Genomic DNA, 23,181 nt, shown 5'->3' on the forward strand with positions numbered 1-23,181 from the left:
ATCAAGTTGGATGACAAAGCAAGCACTCATTCATATAGGAATTATCTTAATTTGCAATCAGAGAAAGTATTACGATGTTTATCTCTCAATAGCGCAAGTGAAGTTTAGTCTAGTGCTGTAGGTAGGTTATCTTTTTCAAAGTCATTAGAGGACATTTCATTGCCAAATCTGGAGTCAATCTGATTTAGGGTTCATTAAAATATTTTTTAAGTATTTCTTTCATTAGCGTATAATAACGTGCATCTATAGGTACAGTACGTTCATATTTGAATGCAGCAACAATTGTTTCTCAAATTAAATATTTATTTTTTGCAGGTTCGCAACTGTCGGCCAGCATGCCGAATTTGGCCTGCGGTTGGTTTTACTTGGCCCCCCCAAGTTTTCTGGCAAAAAAAAAAATATATATTATAGATATTTTTTGTTGTTGTATATTACGGCCTTTTCTCCCCAATTTCGATCTTGTTTCATCGCTGCAACTTCCCAATGGGCTCTGTAGAGGCGAAGGTTGAGTCATGCGTCCTCTGAAACATGACCTGCCAAACCGCGCTTCTTAACACCGGCTCGCTTAACCCGCAAGCAAGCCGCACCAATGTGTCAGAGGAAACACTGTTCACCTGACAACCGAGGTCAGCCTGCTGGTGCCTGGCCCACCACAAGGAGTCGCTAGAGCACGGTGAGCCAAGTAAAGACCCCCCCCCCCCCCCCCCCGGCCAAACCCTCCCTTAACCCGTACGACACTGGGCTAAATGTGCGCCGCCCTATGGGACTTCCGATCACGGCCTGTTGTGACACAGCCTGGGATCGAACCCGGGTCTGATCCATGTAAGCTAACAGTACCCACAGTACCCTCGTATACCCTCACATACACCCTCAATTCAAACACTGGTTTGAACTTAACACAACAAGCCCTTCACTGACACTGAGACATTTAAGGAGTGGATGGTGACTGAAGGAATTGGCAGACAAAATCTATGGATAGTAATTTAGTCTGTCAAACAGGTAGGCCTACCTCTTATTTCTTGAACAGGAAGACATTACAACCAACACAAAGCCCTCCTGTTGTTAGTAGCCTAAAGTAAAATAAAAAAATGAAGACTTTAATTAATTAATTAGGCCTTCTCGAATTTGCTAACTTAACTTAACATAATGTAAGTTATGGAAATTATTTGAATATGGCTTATTGTCAATAACTGATAAATAGCTTCATTATGGGCAATGAAACATCTATATTTTTTATTAAATATAGCAGTAGCAAGCTTACCTCCGTTCCTCCTTCCTCATCTCCCTCTCAAACTGAACAGGACATTGGTATAGCCTATAGTACAGGCGATGGATCATATGATTGAGACCACACTAGGCACACTTGATATTGCACTCCCAGCAGAGAATCGGGGATGAGGGGCAGCATTGGGGCATATATAAAAAGCAACTAATTCTCAAACACCGGGCGTAATGGCATTTAATCAATTACAAATTTACATGAACCTCCCCTTGACTAAATACAGAAAAAATACTAAACCCTCCCCTTGACTGAAATTGAAAAAGCATGACCCTCCCCCATTTTCAGTCTGGCGGAAGGCTCTGTAGGCTCATGGCAGACGGGCGGCTTTGCAGGCTCATGGCAGACGGGCGGCTTTGAAGGCTCAATACAGACGGGCAGTTCATGCGGCGCTTGGCAGACGGACAGTTCAGGCGCCGTTGGGCAGACAGCAGACTCTGGCCGGCTGAGACGCACTGTAGGCCTGGTGCGTGGTGCCGGAACTGGTGGCACCGGGCTGAGGGCACGCACATCAGGACGAGTACGGGGAGAAGGAACAGTGTGTACAGGGCTCTGGAGACGCACAGGTGGCTTAGTGCGTGGTGCCGGAACTGGAGGCACTGGGCTGGAGACACGCACCATAGGAAGAGTGCGTGGAGGAGGAACAGGGCTCTGAAAACGCACTGGAAGCCTGGTGCGTGGAGTAGGCACTGGTAGTACTGGGCTGGGGCGGGGAGGTAGCGCCGGAAATACCGGACCGTGCAAGCGTACTGGCTCCCTTGAGCATTGAGCCTGCCCAACCTTACCTGGTTGAATGCTCCCCGTCGCCCGACCAGTGCAGGGAGGTGGAATAACCCGCACCGGGCTATGTAGGCGAACCGGGGACACCATGCGTAAGGCTGGTGCCATGTATACCGGCCCAAGGAGACGTACTGGTGGCCAGATATGTAGAGCCGGCTTCATGGCACTTGGCTCAATGCTCAATCTAGCCCTACCAGTGCGGGGAGGTGGAATAACCCGCACCGGGCTATGCACAGTACAGGAGACACCGTGCGCTCTACTGCGTAACACGGTGTCTGCCCGTACTCCCGCTCTCCACGGTTAGCCTGGGAAGTGGGCGCAGGTCTCCTACCTGCCCTCGGCCCACTACCTCAGCCCCCCCCCAAGAAATTTTTGGGGTTTCTTCTCGGGCTTCCTTGCTAGCCGCGTACCTTCATATCTCCGGTCTTGAGCTTGATTCTCCGGCTTCCAGCCACGTCTCCTAGCTGCCTCCTCATACCACCGCTGTTGGGCTCTCGCTGCCTCCATCTCCTCACGAGCGCGGCGATATTCCCCAATGTGCGCCCAGTGTCCTTTTCCCTCTAATACTTCCTCCCAAGTCCATGAGTCCTGATCTCTTTGCCGCTGCTCGAACTTGCGCTGCTTGGTTCTGGAGAGGTGGGTGGTTCTGTAAGGAGCCTCCTCCTCCTCTTCATCCGAAGAGGATTGAACCAAACTGCAGCGTTGTGAAATGACATGATATTTATTCAAACAAGACGAAAAACGAACTATACTTGATAATAAACAAAATAACAAAACGAATGTAGACAAACCTGAACATACGAACTTACATAAAACACGAAGAACGCACAACAGGAAAAATGACTACATAAAACGATGAACGAACGAAACAGTCCCGTATGGTGCAACAAACACTGACACAGGAAACAACCACCCACAAACAAACAGTGTGAAAACACCTACCTTAATATGACTCTCAATCAGAGGAAATGAAAACCACCTGCCTCTAATTGAGAGCCATATCAGGTACCCATTAACCAACATAGAAACAGAAAACATAGACTGCCCACCCAAACTCACGTCCTGACCAACTAACACATACAAAAACTAACAGAAAACAGGTCAGGAACGTGACATAAGGTCAATGAATAGAATATGTGCAAGTTATAGGCTAGATATCCTGAGTAGGAAATATTTACTTTTATGTGTTAGTCATTTCTGCAAAAAGAGTGGATTCATCTGAAAGAGGCGTTATCTACAGTGCATTCATCTGAAAGAGGCATTATCTACAGTGGATTCATCTGAAAGAGGCGTTATCTACAGTGCATTAATCTGAAAGAGGCATTATCTACAGTGGATTCATCTGAAAGAGGCATTATCTACAGTGGATTTATCTGAACGAGGCATTATCTACAGTGGATTCATCTGAAAGAGGCATTATCTACAGTGGATTCATCTGAAAGAGGCATTATCTACAGTGGATTCATCTGAAAGAGGCATTATCTACAGTGGATTCATCTGAGCGAGGCGTTATCTACAGTGGATTCATCTGAAAGAGGCGTTATCTACAGGTGATTCATCTGAAAGAGGCGTTATCTACAGGTGATTCATCTGAAAGAGGTGTTATCTACAGTGGATTCATCTGAAAGAGGCGTTATCTACAGTGGATTCATCTGAAAGAGGCGTTATCTACAGTGGATTCATCTGAAAGAGGCGTTATCTACAGTGCATTCATCTGAAAGAGGCATTACCTACAGTGGATTCATCTGAAAGAGGCATTATCTACAGTGGATTCATCTGAAAGAGGCATTATCTACAGTGGATTCATCTGAACGAGGCATTATCGACAGTGGATTCATCTGAAAGAGGCATTATCTACAGTGGATTCATCTGAAAGAGGCGTTATCTACAGTGGATTCACCTGAAAGAGTCGTTATCTACAGTGGATTCATCTGAAAGAGGCATTATCTACAGTGGATTCATCTGAAAGAGGCATTATCTACAGTAGATTCATCTGATAAAGGCATTATCTACAGTGGATTCATCTGAACGAGGCGTTATCTACAGTGGATTCATCTGAAAGAGGCATTATCTACAGTGGATTCATCTGAAAGAGGCATTATCTACAGTGGATTCATCTGAACGAGGCGTTATCTACAGTGGATTCATCTGAAAGAGGCATAATCTACAGTGGATTCATCTGAAAGAGGCATTATCTACAGTGGAGTCATCTGAACGAGGCATTATCTACAGTGGATTCATCTGAAAGAGGCATTATCTACAGTGGATTCATCTGAAAGAGGCGTTATCTACAGTGGATTCATCTGAAAGAGGCGTTATCTACAGTGGATTCATCTGAAAGAGGCGTTATCTACAGTGGATTCACCTGAAAGAGGCATTATCTACAGTGGATTCATCTGAAAGAGGTGTTATCTACAGTGGATTCATCTGAACGAGGCATTATCTACAGTGGATTCATCTGAACGAGGCATTATCTACAGTGGATTCATCTGAAAGAGGCGTTATCTACAGTGGATTCATCTGAAAGAGGCATTATCTACAGTGCATTTGGAAAGTATTCAGACTCCTTCCCCTTTTCACACATTTTATTACGTTACAGCCTTATTCTAAAATGGATTCAATAAATTGTTTTCCTCATCGATTTACACACAATACCCCATAATGACATCACAATACCCCATAATGACATCACAATACCCCATAATGACATCACAATACCCTATAATGACAAACAGAAAACTGGAGTTTGCCAAAAGGCACCTAAAGGACTCTCAGACCATGAGAAACAAGATTCTCTGGTCTGATGAAACCAAGATTGAACCCCTTGGCCTGAATGCCAAGCGTCACGTCTGGAGGAAACCTGGCGCCATCCCTACGGTGAAGCATGGTGGTGGCAGTATCATGCTGTGGGGATGTTTTTCAGTGGCAGGAACTGGAAGACTACTCAGGATCGAGGGAAAGATGAACGGAGCAAAGTACAGAGAGATCCTTGATGAAAACCTGCTCCAGAGCGCTCAGGACATCAGACGGGGTCAAAGGTTCACCTTCCAACAGGCCAACGATCCTAAGCACACAGCCAAGACAACGCAGGAGTGGCTTTGGGACAAGTCTCTGAATGTCCTTGAGTGGCCCAGCCAGAGCCCGGACTTGAACCTGATCAAACATCCCTGGAGAGACCTGAAAATAGCTGTGCAGCAACGCTCCCCATCCAACCTGACAGAGCTTGAGAGGATCTGCAGAGAAGAATGGGAGAAACTCCCCAAATACAGGTGTGCCAAGCTTGTAGTGTCGTACCCAAGAAGACTCAAGGCTGTAATCGCTGCCAAAGGTGCTTCAACAAAGTACTGAGTAAAGGGTCTGAATACTTATGTAAATGTCATATTTCATTTATTATTATTTTTGTTGCAAAAATGTAAAAAAAAACTGTTTTTGCTTTGTCATTATGGGGTATTGTGTGTAGAGTGATGAGGGGGAGAAAAAAATATTTAATACGTTTTAGAATAAGGCTGTAACACAAAAATGTGGAAAAAGTAAAACGGTGTGAATGCTGTCTGAATGCCACTGTATACCCCACCTGTTGCTGTCTTGGCCTGTATTCACAGAGCGTCTCAGTATAGGAGTGATAATCTTATTCATTTACGATCCTACTCTAACAGACGCTTTGTGGATACAGCCCAGGTCTCTCAAAGACATTTATTATCTCTACCGCTGAGACTATCTTGGTTAAATACATTTAAAAAATGGCCTAAATGATTAGCAAAGCCAGTCTCTCATTGTTGTTCTGTGATCTGGTTCTATTCACATGGAGGTGACAAAATATGGAGCACCCTAAGACACAACACAACCACTAGTAAATTAGTCGTTTTTGGAACAGTGCTGCCTTTTGTCCACTAGGGGGTGCTCTCTGACAAGTTTATCTGAAGACCACTACTACACATTTTTATATTTATTTAACTAAGTCAGTTTAAGAACAAATTCTTATTTACAATGACGGCCTACCCCGGGCGACGCTGGGCCAATCGCGAGCCGCCCTATGGGACTCCCAATCACGGCGGGATGTGATGCAGCCTGGATTTGAACCAGGGACTGTAGTGACACCTCTTGCATTGTGATACTGCGCCACTCAGGAGCCCGTCTTCCATTCATGCTGGAAGACAGGATGATTAGCATTATCCAAGATGCACATCATCACTCTAAATCATTGTTATTCAATCTGACATTTTAATTCCTCTGATGATAACAGAAGTACAATGGCATTAGTTACACCAGCAACAACCACACATTAAAATGTAACATAGTCCGTCCAAGAGTCAATTACGCTGTATGACAAAATTGAAATATCTTATTTGACTTATACGACTATTTACCAGTGATATAATTGAGGCTTTTGTTAAGTATGGTGAGGATTATATTACAAGCAAAACACACAACCAGAAGTCCAAATATGGATTGAGGCACATTAAAGGCCCAGTGCAGTCAAAATTCAGTTTAACCTGTGTTTTAGATCATATGATGAAACTAACACTGTAAAATTGTGAAAAGATTTGATCAGTGTTATTTCCTGATAGCTGCTGGTTGAAAATACAGTCTACATAGGACTTTCCATGGCAACGTCAACATGGTTAATAGACCAATAAGAAAGAGAGTTCCAAACCTCTCTTGGCCAATAACAGTTAGTTTTCAGTTATCCCCTCCCCACTCAGACCACTCCCAGACAGTCCCAGCTAAGATCTTGTTTGAGAAGTCTGTTTTTTTTGTCTCTACTTTTACCAATTTTAATAGAAATCAATTACAGTAATGTACTTAACTGTTACCCAGAAATGATTTGATATTTATATACAAAATGGCTGCATTGAGCCTTGAATTGTTTTTATTTTATTTGATTGTTTATCCTTTTAATATATAAAGTAGATCACCTTCCTTGGCTCCCACCATAGTCTGTCTTCCAGACCTGACCTGTCCACGTCACCACACTTATCACTACCTGCAACCTACTACTGTACACAACACACACACACAACCAGACTTTACCCTCCCATATCATATCTTTCTCCACAGGAGCAGCATCTTGATACACTGTACTGTTGTCAAAGGTCTGCTATCTGACGTTCTGTCACCAAGGAAGCACCGAGCTGCTTGTAGATTCTAGGAATAAAAAAGGAATACAAATCATGTGTTAAATAATAGATATGGGAATAGAAAGTACATACAGAATTAAAAAAACATTTTCAGAATGCCTGAAACCAAATGCAGTGAAGGACTATGTCTTAAACATAGAAATACACTGAGTTTACCAAACATTAGAAACACCTTCCTGATACCGAGTTGCCCTCAGAACAGTCCCAATTTGTCGTGTCGAAAGCGTTCCATAGGGATGCTGGTCCATGTTGACTCCAATGTGTCCCACAGTTGTGTCAAGGTGGCTGGATGTCCTTTGGGTGGTGGACCATTCTTGATACACACAGGAAACTGTTGAGTGTAAAAAACCCAGCAACGTTGCAGTTCTTGACACAAACCGGGTGCGTCTAGCACCTACTACCATACCCTGTTCAAAGGCACATAAATATGTTGTCTTGCCCATTCACCCTCTGAATGGCACACATACACAATCCATGTCTCAATTGTCTCAAGGCTTAAAAATCCTTCTTTAACCCATCTCCTCCCCTTCATCTACACTGATTAAAGTGGATTTAACAAGTGGCATCAATAAGGGATCATAGCTTTCTCCTGGATTCACCTGGTCAGTCTATGTCATGGAAAGAGCAGGTGTTCCTAATGTTTTGTCCACTCTGTGTATAATCTAGTCATTCTACCTCTATGTTCTCAAAGACGTTGTGATTAGCTGCTCAGCTGATCTGAGATCACCTTATAACAAATGTGATTTTAGCACTGATGAATCTAAACATCTTAATTAGTTCCCTCTGATGAAGTTTAAGTGATGGGATTACTGATTAGATGAATTAAATATTTTCTAGGAGATGGAGTGAGCACTTGGTACGAGGGGTTACCAGCAGAGGAGAAGATAGGATGTAACAGAGACAAGAGCTATGGTGAGCACGAACGTTCTCTCTCAACGGGAGATAACACGATTAGCAAAAAAAGGTGATTATGCACATCCCAAACTTGCTGAGCAAAAATATACCGTAGATAAAGAACAGAAAGACCTGGAAAAACCATGGTATCTAGGCTATGCAGTCATACAGGACAGCCCACTATTCCAGCCCACTACAGTCTGTCCAGGCAGGCCGTTCCTTATCAACAGACCTTTGAACCCGGTGTCGATACTCCGTGCCTCGCTGTCTCCCTGGCCTAGTCAGCAGCCAAAGTCCTCTCTGTCTCTTACACAGCCTCAGTCAGTACTCTGAGTCTATTGATCCTCAGTGCCTCTCGTTCTCACACCTGTCAACAACAGGCACCCTGGTCCTCTCCTGTCCAGCTGTCCCAGACCTCCAGCGGAGTGTGAACGTCTTTCTCTGCCTACCAACACCCCCCCCCCACCCCCCCCTTCTGCTTCTGACTCCGTCTGCCTGGCCTGGAACCAAATGTGGATGTTTTCCTCTTAGACCTACCCGTCTAGACCACCCCCCCCCCCGTGCTGTGACTTTCTCTCTGTCTATCTCGCCACCATGCTGCCTCGCATCTCAGCCTATCTCCTGCTTTCTCTCTGCCTCTCCTGGGGGATGTCTGCTTCTCTGGTCAGGAACATCACTCCTGAAGAGGAAGTCCCAGAAGCAGAAACCTTGTTCAAGGATGACACCGTTGCTGCTGCTGTAGATATCCGGGTGGAGGCTGATACCGGGGTGGCAGATAGCCTGGTTGTTGATGATACTCCTGCTGCTGTAGATATCCGCGTGGAGGCTGATACCGGGGTGGCAGATAGCCTGGTTGTTGATGATACTCCTGCTGCTGTAGATATCCGGGTGGAGGCTGATACCGGGGTGGCAGATAGCCTGGTTGTTGATGATACTCCTGCTGCTGTAGATATCCGCGTGGAGGCTGATACCGGGGTGGCAGATAGCCTGGTTGTTGATGATACTCCTGCTGCTGTAGATATCCGGGTGGAGGCTGATACCGGGGTGGCAGATAGCCTGGTTGTTGATGATACTCCTGCTGCTGTAGATATCCGGGTGGAGGCTGATACCGGGGTGGCAGATAGCCTGGTTGTTGATGATACTCCTGCTGCTGTAGATATCCGGGTGGAGGCTGATACCGGGGTGGCAGATAGCCTGGTTGTTGATGATACTCCTGCTGCTGTAGATATCCAGGTGGAGGCTGATACCGGGGTGGCAGATAGCCTGGTTGTTGATGATACTCCTGCTGCTGTAGATATCCGGGTGGAGGCTGATACCGGGGTGGCAGATAGCCTGGTTGTTGATGACACTCCTGCTGCTGTAGATATCCGCGTGGAGGCTGATACCGGGGTGGCAGATAGCCTGGTTGTTGATGATACTCCTGCTGCTGTAGATATCCGGGTGGAGGCTGATACCGGGGTGGCAGATAGCCTGGTTGTTGATGATACTCCTGCTGCTGTAGATATCCGGGTGGAGGCTGATACCGGGGTGGCAGATAGCCTGGTTGTTGATGATACTCCTGCTGCTGTAGATATCCGGGTGGAGGCTGATACCGGGGTGGCAGATAGCCTGGTTGTTGATGACACTCCTGCATTGGAGGAACCTGTAGAAGACACCCCAGTGGCCGAAGACCTGGTGGCCGACAAGCCTGTTGCAGATACCGTTGTAGCTGGGGCATTTGTAGCCAAGGAACCAGTTGCGGACTCCCCTGTTGCTGATGCTCCGCTGGTAGACACCCCTGTCATGGCAGACGAAGTCCCAGACACAGAGGCCCTCATGGCGGACATGCCAGTGGTGGAAGACCCTGCTTACATGGATCTGGAGACCCTTGTTAAAGAGTCCCGGATAACAGAAGCCATGGTTAAAGAGTTGTCTGCCCAGGAGGAGGAAGACCTCATTAAAGAGACTGAGATTCAGGACGCCATCTTGAAAGATTTGGCTGACCAGGAGGCCCTTGAAAAAGCGACGGAGCACATTGAAGAGGCAGCAGAGGCAGAAGCAGAAGCTCCAGCGGAGGATCCAGTCAGCCCTGTGGTACCTGTCGTCGAAGCCCAGGAAGAGGACTCTGACTGGGGCTTGGTTTCCATCAGAGAGAGCCTTCAGGCAGCCAATGGATACTTTGGCTCCCTGGTGGAATTGATGGGGGGACGCAACGGATTGTGTCAGTACAAATGCAAATACGGTAAGGATGAGACCCGGGTTGTGTGTGTCTATCAGTGATTACAGTAACATCTCAGTATGACTCCATGCTGTTGCCATGTCAAGCCTGGCTATAGACAACTAGGGCTCGATTCAATCCGTATTTGCGGAAGTTTAGGGCTATAGCGCATTCTAAATGTAAAGGTAATTTCCGATTGAGCCGGCATATGCAGCCTGTACAGTAAATGCCATCTCCGCGAAAGCGACGACATTAAACGGAAATGCAGTTATAGCACTGATCGTCCACGATGTAGATTGAATCGAGCTCTCAACGTAACAGAACCTAGATACTGAGTGTTATCCTGAACGTAACAGAACCTAGATACTGAGTGTTATAAGGAATGTAACAGAACCTAGATACTGAGTGTTATAAGGAATGTATCAGAACCTAGATACTGAGTGTTATAAGGAATGTATCAGAACCTAGATACTGAGTGATATAAGGAATGTAACAGAACCTAGATACTGAGTGTTATCCTGAATGTATCAGAACCTAGATACTGAGTGTTATCCTGAATGTAACAGAACCTAGAGACTGAGTGTTATCCTGAATGTATCAGAACCTAGATACTGAGTGTTATCCTGAATGTATCAGAACCTAGATACTGAGTGATATAAGGAATGTATCAGAACCTAGATACTGAGTGATATCCTGAATGTAACAGAACCTAGATACTGAGTGTTATAAGGAATGTAACAGAACCTAGATACTGAGTGTTATAAGGAATGTAACAGAACCTAGATACTGAGTGTTATCCTGAATGTAACAGAACCTAGATACTGAGTGTTATAAGGAATGTATCAGAACCTAGATACTGAGTGTTATAAGGAATGTAACAGAACCTAGATACTGAGTGTTATAAGGAATGTATCAGTACCTAGATACTGAGTGTTATAAGGAATGTATCAGAACCTAGATACTGAGTGATATAAGGAATGTAACAGAACCTAGATACTGAGTGTTATCCTGAATGTAACAGAACCTAGATACTGAGTGTTATAAGGAATGTATCAGAACCTAGATACTGAGTGTTATAAGGAATGTATCAGAACCTAGATACTGAGTGTTATAAGGAATGTAACAGAACCTAGATACTGAGTGTTATAAGGAATGTAACAGAACCTAGATACTGAGTGTTATCCTGAATGTAACAGAACCTAGATACTGAGTGTTATAAGGAATGTAACAGAACCTAGATACTGAGTGTTATCCTGAATGTATCAGAACCTAGATACTGAGTGTTATAAGGAATGTAACAGAACCTAGATACTGAGTGTTATAAGGAATGTAACAGAACCTAGATACTGAGTGTTATCCTGAATGTATCAGAACCTAGATACTGAGTGTTATAAGGAATGTAACAGAACCTAGATACTGAGTGTTATAAGGAATGTAACAGAACCTAGATACTGAGTGTTATAAGGAATGTAACAGAACCTAGATACTGAGTGTTATAAGGAATGTAACAGAACCTAGATACTGAGTGATATAAGGAATGTAACAGAACCTAGATACTGAGTGTTATCCTGAATGTAACAGAACCTAGATACTGAGTGTTATAAGGAATGTAACAGAACCTAGATACTGAGTGTTATAAGGAATGTAACAGAACCTAGATACTGAGTGTTATAAGGAATGTAACAGAACCTAGATACTGAGTGATATCCTGAATGTAACAGAACCTAGATACTGAGTGTTATAAGGAATGTAACAGAACCTAGATACTGAGTGTTATAAGGAATGTAACAGAACCTAGATACTGAGTGTTATCCTGAATGTAACAGAACCTAGATACTGAGTGTTATCCTGAATGTAACAGAACCTAGATACTGAGTGTTATAAGGAATGTAACAGAACCTAGATACTGAGTGTTATAAGGAATGTAACAGAACCTAGATACTGAGTGTTATAAGGAATGTAACAGAACCTAGATACTGAGTGTTATAAGGAATGTAACATAACCTAGATACTGAGTGTTATAAGGAATGTAACAGAACCTAGATACTGAGTGTTATAAGGAATGTAACAGAACCTAGATACTGAGTGTTATCCTGAATGTAACAGAACCTAGATACTGAGTGTTATAAGGAATGTATCAGAACCTAGATACTGAGTGTTATCCTGAATGTATCAGAACCTAGATACTGAGTGTTATAAGGAATGTAACAGAACCTAGATACTGAGTGTTATAAGGAATGTATCAGAACCTAGATACTGAGTGTTATAAGGAATGTATCAGAACCTAGATACTGAGTGTTATAAGGAATGTATCAGAACCTAGATACTGAGTGTTATCCTGAATGTAACAGAACCTAGATACTGAGTGTTATCCTGAATGTAACAGAACCTAGATACTGAGTGTTATAAGGAATGTAACAGAACCTAGATACTGAGTGTTATAAGGAATGTAACAGAACCTAGATACTGAGTGATATAAGGAATGTAACAGAACCTAGATACTGAGTGTTATCCTGAATGTAACAGAACCTAGATACTGAGTGTTATCCTGAATGTAACAGAACCTAGAGACTGAGTTCCCTGGCATGTTCTATATATAGGTGGAAAGGTCCTGTACACTCTTAGAAATAAGGGTTCCAAAAGGGTTATTTGGCTGTCCAAATAGGAGAACCCTTTTTGGTTCCATGTGCAGTAGAATCCTCTGTGGAAGGGGACAACCCAAAGGGATTCTACCTGGAACCATAAAGGGTTCTTCAAAGGGCAGAAACCCCATGTTAGGTTCTAGATAACACCTTTCTTCCAGTTTCGGTTGTTGTCAATAAACTTCACAATCGGGTGTTGAATGTTCAATTTGTGCTGATGGATAACAACCTATTGATCAATCTGTGGAGCTACGTAATTAACTGTGAATGAGTCTGAATTAGAGTTGTTCACCTTTCCTTCTCAGGTAAGACACCTGTGCATCGCGTTGGTTATGTGACCCCAGAGCCCAATGGTTGCAGCTCCGACCTCCTAGGATTCCAGGTACCAGATAGTGTATGTTTTAACTATCACTAACTATAGACAGCATATGATACTGTACTAATACCCAACTACCTAAACTGCAGACTGTTTTCTCATACTATACTTATAGGGCCCTTATATATATCCCTCTATGGAAAGGGTTCTACATGGAACCCAAAAGGGTTCTACCTGGAACCAAAAGGGTTCTACCTTATTCTACCTGGAACCAAAAGGGTTCTACCTGGAACCAAAATGGTTCTACCTGGAACCAAACGGGTTCTACCTGGAACCAAACGGGTTCTACCTGGAACCAAAAAGGTTTTACCTGGAACCAAAAGGGTTATACCTGGAACCAAAAGGGTTCTACCTGGAACCAAATAGTGTTTTTCAAAGGGTTCTCCTATTGGGACAGCTGAAGTCCTTTAGGTTCTATAAAGCACCTTTTTTTTGTAAGAGTGTATATAAATCCTATGTTATATTATCCAATAACCTATTATATCTTTCTGTATTTGTATTATTATCCCAACACAGTTTGACATGGGCATCCCAGCCATGACTCAGTGCTGTAACCAGCTGGACAGTTGCTATGACACCTGTGGCTCCGACAAAAACCGCTGTGATTCCAAGTACCGCTCGTGTCTCCACGCTATTTGCTCTGACCTGAAGAAGAGCCTGGGGCTTGTGTCAAAGGTCAAAGGTGAGATAGCTACTGAATTATACTCTGTGACACTTTACCGTAGGTGCAGCGCTTAATTTGAGCCGGATCCTACCACAGCTTCTTTTTAAAATAAAAAAGCCTAGCTGTGGATTGTGTGTATCCCAATAACAAGGCCGGGAACGCGCGGCAAATCTGTCAATGAACAGTATGCAGACAAAACAGGCTTTTCGCAATATTTCAAATACAATTGCGGGAAAACACAGGTTGGAAACCAAATGGCTTCTGCTGAAAAGAGAAGAGTCTAATCTGCTATAGGCCAACAAAATATTTCATCAACTTCCAAATATTGTTTTACAAAGTAAGACAAGAGTGAGATATAGGATTTTGGCACGAACGCGCCGGCGGGGAGTGAGCTGCTGATAATTATTTTTAGGACTATAATTTCCTCCTCATACCGTAGCCTACAATATGTGTAACCACACACCTTGGCCTAGGTAGGATATTGATGGATCAAGACAAGGTGGTTTTTATGGATCTCAGTTTGTCAAAGTAGCCTGTCATTTTGATCATTTGTGTGGTATTTTTTACATTTATTCTGCCAAAGCCTCCAGTCATGTAAAATGATGTAGAATTGCATGAAATGCGTTTATAAAAATGCCACATTTTTCCCGGACCCGAGGCTAATAAAATGTTCCCCATGTGTAAGTGCCTCTACTGCGCTATGTCACTCCGCAAATGCGATGATAATGCATGTGGTGATAATGCATGTGGTGATATTGCATGTGGTGATAATGCATGTGGTGATAATGCATGTGGTGATATTGCATGTGGCGATAATGCATGTGGTGATAATGCATGTGGTGATAATGCATGCGATGATAATGCATGTGGCGATAATGCATGTGGTGATATTGCATGTGGTGATAATGCATGTGGCGATAATGCATGTGGCGATAATGCATGTGGTGATAATGCATGTGGCGATAATGCATGCGGTGATAATGCATGCAGTGATAATGCATGTGGTGATAATGCATGTGGCGATAATGCATGTGGTGATAATGCATGTGGTGATAATGCATGTGGTGATAATGCATGTGGTGATAATGCATGTGGTGATAATGCATGCGGTGATAATACATGTGATGATAATGCATGCGATGATAATGCATGCGATGATAATGCAGAGATGATACTGCATGCGATGCTAATGTATGTGACGATAATGCATGCAGCGATAATACACGTGACAATAATGCATGCGGCGATAATGCATGTGACGATAATACATGCGGCGATAATGCATGTGGCGATAATACATGTGACGATAATGCATGTGACGATAATGCATGCAACGATAATGCATGCGACAATAATGCATGCACCGATAATGCATGCACCGATAATGCATGTGGTGATAATGCATGTGACGATAATGCATGCGATGCTTTATTATAAAGGTGATTTGTATTTTTCATGCGTTCTGGTACCTCAGAGCTCCCAAGGTCACCTCCCCCTCTCGCGCTCACTTTTTGCTCTGGCACCTCCCGATTTACAAATTAAGCACTGCATAGGTGTTATTCTTTCTTGACTTGCTATAAGCATGTATGAACCTTTATAATGTCTTGTAATGAAGCATAACAAATATTGTACGGTGAGACTACAGGAGTAGGCTCAGACTCCACTATCCCATTTACTGTCCTATTTGTAGCTAACTAGGACAGTTAAACTGTCCTCCACTCTTCCCTTTACTGTCCTCTTTGTAGCTAACTAGGACAGTATAACTGTCCTCCACTCTCCCCTTTCCTGTCCTCTTTGTAGCTAACTAGGACAGTATAACGTTATTTCACTGAGACACCCTGGTCGATCTTAATTCCAGTTTAATTCAGTTAATACAGAAAGTACACTGACATTTATTTGGAATGTATGTTTACTTCCTAAATGAACAATGTCCAACCATATTTCAATGTCAACCTGTTATTCTGGGACAAGTCATGTGTATTTTAATATTTCCTAAATACATACAGTACCAGTCAAAAGTTTGGACACACCTACTCATTCCAGGGTTTTTCTTTATTTTTACCATTTTCTACATTGTAGAATAATAGTGACGACATCAAATCTGTGAAATAACACATATGGAACCATGTATTTACCAGAAATATATTTTAGATTCTTCAAAGTAGCCACCCTTTGCCTTGATGACAGCTCTGTATCTCTTTCTGCTGGCCTGTGAGTCGTTGGGATTTTCTCAACATTGCCGTTGACACATATTCCACGGTAGTTATTGGGGTCAAATTCCACTTTTGTGGATTGGGGTTATTATTCAGAGCTGAGGACGATGTTAAAGAGTTTAAGTATAGCCAATTGGAATTTGTGGTCTGTGTATTGGATCATTTCTTGTAGGATACCATCAACAGCACAGGTATTTTTGGGTTGGAAGGTTTGTATTTTGTCCTGTAGTTCATTCAATGTAATTGGAGAATCCAGTGGGTTCTGGTAGTCTTTAAAAAACTTTTTAAGGATCGGTGTCCCGCTAGCTGGACAACTTCCGGTGTAACTGAAGGGCGCGCAATTCAAATAAATAATCATAAATATTACGGATTTTAAACATTTAGGTACATATAAGTGTCTTATATCGGCTGAAAGCTTACATTTTTGTTAATCTAATTGCACTGTCCGATTTACCGTAGCTATTACAGTGAAAACATGCCATGTGATTGTTTGAGGAGGAGCCGCACATCAAAATATTTTTTCACCGGCACATACATTCATATATAACGATTAAATATTCACTTACTTTTTGAAAAACTTCCTCTGATTTGTCATCCAAAGGGTCCCAGCTATAACATGTAGTGTCGTTTTGTTAGATAAAATCCTTCTTTATATCCCAAAAAGTTAGTTTAGATGGCGCCATCGATTTGAGTTATCCACTCCTTCAATTTGCAGAGAAAGGAATCCGAAAATCTACCCTTAAACTTTGTTTCAACAAGTCAAAATATGTTTCTATTTACTCCTCAGATACTCTAAAATGTAATCAAACTATAATATTTCTATCAGAAAGAAGTATGTTCAATAGGAAACCGATTTTAGCAGGTGCGTAATGTCTTCATGGCACTCGCAAACACAAATTTCCAAGACTGTGTCCTTCTACTAAAACTGATATTTCTTATTCGTTGTTGAAGTTACAAGCCTGAAACCTTGAACATAGACTGCTGACACCCCGTGGAATTGCATCCAGGGAGCTAATTTTCAATATGACCTTTCTCTTTCATTTCTAAGAGGATGGTCTCTCTCAAAAACAAATACTAGTTGGTTTTTCTTTGGATTTTCTCCTACGATATCTATTGTGTTATATTCTCCTGCATTATTTTAACATTTCTACAAACTTCAATGGTGTTCCAATGGTACCAATTATATGCATATCCTGGCTTCAGGGCCTGAGCTACAGGCAGTTTACTTTGGGCACGTCATTCAGACAGGAAGTGGAGAAAAAAGGGGCCTATCCCTTAATAGCTGATTCTAAGATTTATTTTTGATCATGTATATGCTTTCACAGTTTTTTTTGTTATAGAGCCAAAAAGATTAGAGAAGTGGTTTATCTCCATTTTGGATAGATAACTCTTCGTGTTGTTGTTTGTTTGTTCATTTTCCCAGCAGTGGCTTTAGAATCTATTACATAGAGCTGATATCTGACGTGCTGTTCCTTCTTTTCCCGTAGTGTATTTCTGTATTGTTTTAGTGATTCACCATAGTGAAGGTGTAGACTCAGGTTTTCTGGGTCTCTATGTTGTTGGTTGAACAGGTTTCTCAATTTCTTTCTTAGGTGTTTGTATTCTTCATCAAACCATTTATCATTGTTGTTCATTTTTTTCGGTTGTCATTTTTAGATTTGAAAGGGAAGCTGAAAGGTCAAATATACTGTTAGGCTTTCTACTGCCAAGTTACTGAGGATTTGATGCTTCATGACTGAGTATTGCTCTGTTCAGGTAGACTGTGATTTTGCTGTGATCTGATAGGGGTGTCAGTGGGCTGACTGTGAACGCTCTGAGAGACTCTGGGTTGAGGTCAGTGATAAAGTAGTCTACAGTGCTACTGCCAAGAGATGAGCTATAGGTGTACCTACCGTAGGAGTCTCCTCGAAGCCTACCATTGGCTATGTACAGACCCAGCGTGGGAAAGAGCTGCAGGAGTTGTGACCTGTTTTTGTTGGTTATGTTGTCATAGTTGTGTCAGGGGGGCATATGGGGGAGGGAATGCTGTCACCTCCAGGTAGGTGTTTGTCCCCCTGTGTGCTGAGGGTGTCAGGTTCTTGTCCGGTTCTGGAATTTAGGTCGCCACAGACTAGTACATGTCCCTGGGCCTGAATATGGTTGATCTCCTGGTCAAGGATGGAGAAGCTGTCATCGTTAAAGTATGGGGATTCTGGGGGATACAGATATAGGTGGCCATTTTTCTCTGTTGAGATTATTTCCTTACTAATTTCTAGTCAGGGTAAAGGCTGCTCATGTCCAGGGTGGAGTGGTGGGCCAGGTAGACATTAGGTTTTGAGGCACAGTCCTGGGAAATGCTTGGATTCACACGCTGTATGGTGGGAGGATGATAGTCTTTTCGTGGTAGCAGGGTGGAGATAACCGATTGTGCGTTGGAGAAAGTAAGAAGCTTTTTCAATCACTCCTTTGAGTGTTGTGGCCAGCCTTTCCTGCGGGGCCCTCAGGTCGTTTGTTCCCGTGTGAATTATGATGGGGTCCCTAGTCTGTCCTCTGACAACAGCTCCAGGACATGACTAGTGTTTGTCCTCTGACAACAGCTCCAGGACATGACTAGTGTTTGTCCTCTGACAACAGCTCCAGGACATGTCTAGTGTTTGTCCTCTGACAACAGCTCCAGGACATGCCTAGTGTTTGTCCTCTGACAACAGCTCCAGGACATGCCTAGTGTTTGTCCTCTGACAACAGCTCCAGGACATGCCTAGTGTTTGTCCTCTGACAACAGCTCCAGGACATGCCTAGTGTTTGTCCTCTGACAACAACTCCAGGACATGCCTAGTGTTTGTCCTCTGACAACAGCTCCAGGACATGCCTAGTGTTTGTCCTCTGACAACAGCTCCAGGACATGCCTAGTGTTTGTCCTCTGACAACAGCTCCAGGACATGCCTACTGTTTGGGCACCAGAGTTTAGCCACTTTGTGTTTTGTTTATTCTCTTGATTGTATTTTCCATTTGAGTCAATGAGGAGCACAATCTCTGGCTTGTGTGTCCTCAGTGGATGTGGGAGGGTTGTCAGGAGGGCTATCGGGGGAGCTGACAGAGGGACTGTTAGGAGGGGGTGGGGTCTGTTGGGAGGGGGTGGGGTCTGTTGGGAGGGGGTGGGGTCTGTTAGGAGGGGGTGGGGTCTGTTGGGTTGGTGGGTCCTGTGTTGTCTGTCCCATTGTGGTGTTGAGGTTGTGGTCTGGGTCTGAGGTGGGCTGTTCTGCTGGCTTCTCTGGGGGAGTGTCCTGCTCTCTGTCACACCTCAGCTTTCTGTCCTCCTCCTTCACTGCTGTTAGCTGTTCCATGTGTTCCTCTCTCTCCTCCTTCACTGCTGTTAGCTGTTCCATGTGTTCCTCTCTCTCCTCCTTCACTGCTGTTAGCTGTTCCATGTGTTCCTCTCTCTCCTCCTTCACTGCTGTTAGCTGTTCCATGTGTTCCTCTCCCTCCTCCTTCACTGCTGTTAGCTGTTCCATGTGTTCCTCTCTCCTCCTTCACTGCTGTTAGCTGTTCCATGTGTCCCTCTCTCTCCTCCTTCACTGCTGTTAGCTGTTCCATGTGTTCCTCTCCCTCCTCCTTCAGTGCTGTTAGCTGTTCCATGTGTTCCTCTCTCTCCTCCTTCACTGCTGTTAGCTGTTCCATGTGTTCCTCTCCTCCTTCACTGCTGTTAGCTGTTCCATGTGTCCCTCTCTCTCCTCCTTCACTGCTGTTAGCTGTTCCATGTGTTCCTCTCTCTCCTCCTTCACTGCTGTTAGCTGTTCCATGTGTTCCTCTCTCTCCTCCTTCACTGCTGTTAGCTGTTCCATGTGTTCCTCTCTCTCCTCCTTCACTGCTGTTAGCTGTTCCATGTGTCCCTCTCTCTCCTCCTTCACTGCTGTTAGCTGTTCCATGTGTTCCTCTCTCTCCTCCTTCACTGCTGTTAGCTGTTCCATGTGTCCCTCTCTCTCCTCCTTCACTGCTGTTAGCTGTTCCATGTGTTCCTTTCCCTCCTCCTTCACTGCTGTTATCTGTTCCATGTGTTCCTCTCTCTCTCCACCTTCACTGCTGTTAGCTGTGCCATGTGTTCCTCTCCCTCCTCCTTCAGTGCTGTTAGCTGTTCCATGTGTTCCTCTCCCTCCTCCTTCACTGCTGTTAGCTGTGCCATGTGTTCCTCTCTCTCCTCCTTCACTGCTGTTAGCTGTTCCATGTGTTCCTCTCTCTCCTCCTTCAGTGCTGTTAGCTGTGCCATGTGTTCCTCTCTCTCCTCCTTCACTGCTGTTAGCTGTTCCATGTGTTCCTCTCTCTCCTCCTTCAGTGCTGTTAGCTGTTCCATGTGTTCCTCTCTCTCCTCCTTCACTGCTGTTAGCTGTTCCATGTGTTCCTCTCTCTCCTCCTTCACTGCTGTTAGCTGTGCCATGTGTTCCTCTCTCTCCTCTCCTTCACTGCTGTTAGCTGTTCCATGTGTTCCTCTCTCTCCTCCTTCACTGCTGTTAGCTGTTCCATGTGTTCCTCTCTCTCCTCCTTCACTGCTGTTAGCTGTTCCATGTGTTCCTCTCCCTCCTCCTTCACTGCTGTTAGCTGTTCCATGTGTTCCTCTCCCTCCTCCTTCACTGCTGTTAGCTGTTCCATGTGTCCCTCTCTCTCCTCCTTCACTGCTGTTAGCTGTTCCATGTGTTCCTCTCTCTCCTCCTTCACTGCTGTTAGCTGTTCCATGTGTTCCTCTCCCTCCTCCTTCACTGCTGTTAGCTGTTCCATGTGTTCCTCTCTCTCCTCCTTCACTGCTGTTAGCTGTTCCATGTGTTCCTCTCCCTCCTCCTTCACTGCTGTTAGCTGTTCCATGTGTTCCTCTCTCTCCTCCTTCAGTGCTGTTAGCTGTTCCATGTGTTCCTCTCTCTCCTCCTTCACTGCTGTTAGCTGTTCCATGTGTTCCTCTCTCTCCTCCTTCACTGCTGTTAGCTGTTCCATGTGTTCCTCTCTCTCCTCCTTCACTGCTGTTAGCTGTTCCATGTGTTCCTCTCCCTCCTCCTTCACTGCTGTTAGCTGTTCCATGTGTTCCTCTCTCTCCTCCTTCACTGCTGTTAGCTGTTCCATGTGTTCCTCTCCCTCCTCCTTCACTGCTGTTAGCTGTTCCATGTGTTCCTCTCTCTCCTCCTTCAGTGCTGTTAGCTGTTCCATGTGTTCCTCTCCCTCCTCCTTCACTGCTGTTAGCTGTTCCATGTGTTCCTCTCTCTCCTCCTTCACTGCTGTTAGCTCTGCCATGTGTTCCTCTCTCTCCTCCTTCACTGCTGTTAGCTGTTCCATGTGTTCCTCTCTCTCCTCCTTCACTGCTGTTAGCTCTGCCATGTGTTCCTCTCTCTCCTCCTTCACTGCTGTTAGCTGTTCCATGTGTTCCTCTCTCTCCTCCTTCACTGCTGTTAGCTGTGCCATGTGTCCCTCTCTCTCCTCCTTCACTGCTGTTAGCTGTGCCATGTGTTCCTCTCTCTCCTCCTTCAGTGCTGTTAGCTGTTCCATGTGTCCCTCTCCCTCCTCCTTCACTGCTGTTAGCTGTTCCATGTGTTCCTCTCTCTCCTCCTTCACTGCTGTTATCTGTTCCATGTGTTCCTCTCTCTCCTCCTTCACTGCTGTTATCTGTTCCATGTGTTCCTCTCTCTCCTCCTATGAAGTTTTTTCTTTATATTCCTTGGAAGTAAGAATCCATTCAGGTAATTTAGTCCAAAAGGTTTTTAGGAATTTTGATGTGAAGGTTTTAATGTAGAGGGTAGTACCCTGTATAAATCCTTGCGAAAATAATCCAAGTTTATCTACATTTATCCAACTATAATTCATTTTTTTTGCAGATGAACTCAGGAGCTCTCTCCTCTCTCTCTCTCTCTCTCTCTCTCTCTCTCTCTCTCTCTCTCTCTCTCTCTCTCTCTCTCTCTCTCTCAACCCTAACCCTGTCTCTTTCTCTCCCATCCTCCCAGCCTGTGAGTCTGTAGCAGATGCTCTGTACAACACAGTGTGGACGCTGGGATGCAGATCCTTCATGAACAGCCAGAGGGAAGCATGTCACTGTGATGGAGAGGAGAGGGACGAGCTGTAGAGGACCAGGCTGGGACACTACACTACACAGCACTAGACCAACCTGGGACACTACCCAACACAACACCAACCTGGGACACTACCCAACACAACACAACACCAACCTGGGACACTACCCAACACAACACCAACCTGGGACACTACCCAACACAACACAAGACCAACCTGGGAAGAGAGGGACTAGCTGTAGAGGACATGCATGTACATAGGACAATATCCTCTTGCAAGAATCATCAATAGAAAAGGTGTAAGAAGCCATCAGTCACTTGTATCAAAAGGAAGGATAAAGAAAGGACAAGCACTCACTTGATTCAGTTGAACTTCAAGTCAACATGGATTCACACTATATAGCCACTCCTATTTGTCATATCTTTCATCTGAGTCTGGAGAAAAATAATTGTCCTCAGAACTGGAGGGAAGCCAAAGTAATTCCGCCACCCAAGAATGGTAAAGCACCATTTACTGGTTCTAACAGCTGACCAATAAGCTTGCTGCCGACTCTTAGCAAACAATTTTTTATTTTTTAAATGGTGATTGACCAAATACAATGCTATTTCTCTGTAAACAAATTAACAACAGACTTTCAGCATGCTTATAGAGAAGGGCACTCAACATGTACAGTACTGCATTGACACAAATGACTGATGATTGATTGAAAGAAAATAAAAAAATGTATAACAAGAAAATTGTGTGGAGCTGTATTGTTAGATTTCAGTGCAGCCTTTGATATTATTGACCATGTCTAATTATTGAAAAAACGTATGTCCTATGGCTTTTCAACCTCTGCCATATCATGGATTCAGAGCGATCTATCTAATAGAATACAAAGGGTTTTCTTTAATGGAAGCGTCTCTAATGTCAAACATGTAAAGTGTGGTGTACCGCAGGGCAGCTCTCTAGGCCCACTACTCTTTTCATTTTTT

The 23,181-nt window shown here is 44.1% G+C and overlaps 1 protein-coding gene across 5 annotated transcripts; it reads left to right on the top strand.

Moving 5' to 3' along the window:
* Positions 1–8,366: 8,366 nt before the first annotated feature.
* LOC120029479 lies at positions 8,367–22,867 on the top strand. Of its 5 annotated transcripts, none has more exons than XM_038974719.1 (5): positions 8,367–9,564; positions 9,703–10,312; positions 13,236–13,324; positions 13,823–13,988; positions 22,141–22,867. In XM_038974719.1, exons 1-5 carry the CDS (start codon positions 8,686–8,688, stop codon positions 22,257–22,259), a joined length of 1,863 nt encoding a protein of 620 aa, XP_038830647.1. In that variant the 5' UTR covers positions 8,367–8,685; the 3' UTR covers positions 22,260–22,867. The 5 variants fall into 5 exon arrangements, with proteins under 5 accessions (XP_038830647.1, XP_038830646.1, XP_038830645.1 ...); XM_038974718.1 differs by having other exon boundaries at positions 8,371–8,847; positions 8,917–10,312; XM_038974717.1 differs by having other exon boundaries at positions 8,371–8,833; positions 8,903–10,312.
* The last annotated feature ends 314 nt before the right edge of the window (positions 22,868–23,181 follow it).

This window comes from Salvelinus namaycush, chromosome 35, assembly GCF_016432855.1.
Source record: "Salvelinus namaycush isolate Seneca chromosome 35, SaNama_1.0, whole genome shotgun sequence".
Taxonomy (NCBI): domain Eukaryota; kingdom Metazoa; phylum Chordata; class Actinopteri; order Salmoniformes; family Salmonidae; genus Salvelinus; species Salvelinus namaycush.

Coding starts and splice junctions, on each gene's coding strand:
- LOC120029479 (XM_038974715.1), top strand. CDS start 8,686: ATGCTGCCTCGCATCTCAGCCTATCTCCTGCTTTCTCTCTGCCTCTCC. Junction 13,325..13,822: donor GATTCCAGGTACCAGATAGT/GTATGTTTTAAC, acceptor ATCCCAACACAG/TTTGACATGGGCATCCCAGC. Junction 13,989..22,140: donor GCTTGTGTCAAAGGTCAAAG/GTGAGATAGCTA, acceptor CCATCCTCCCAG/CCTGTGAGTCTGTAGCAGAT.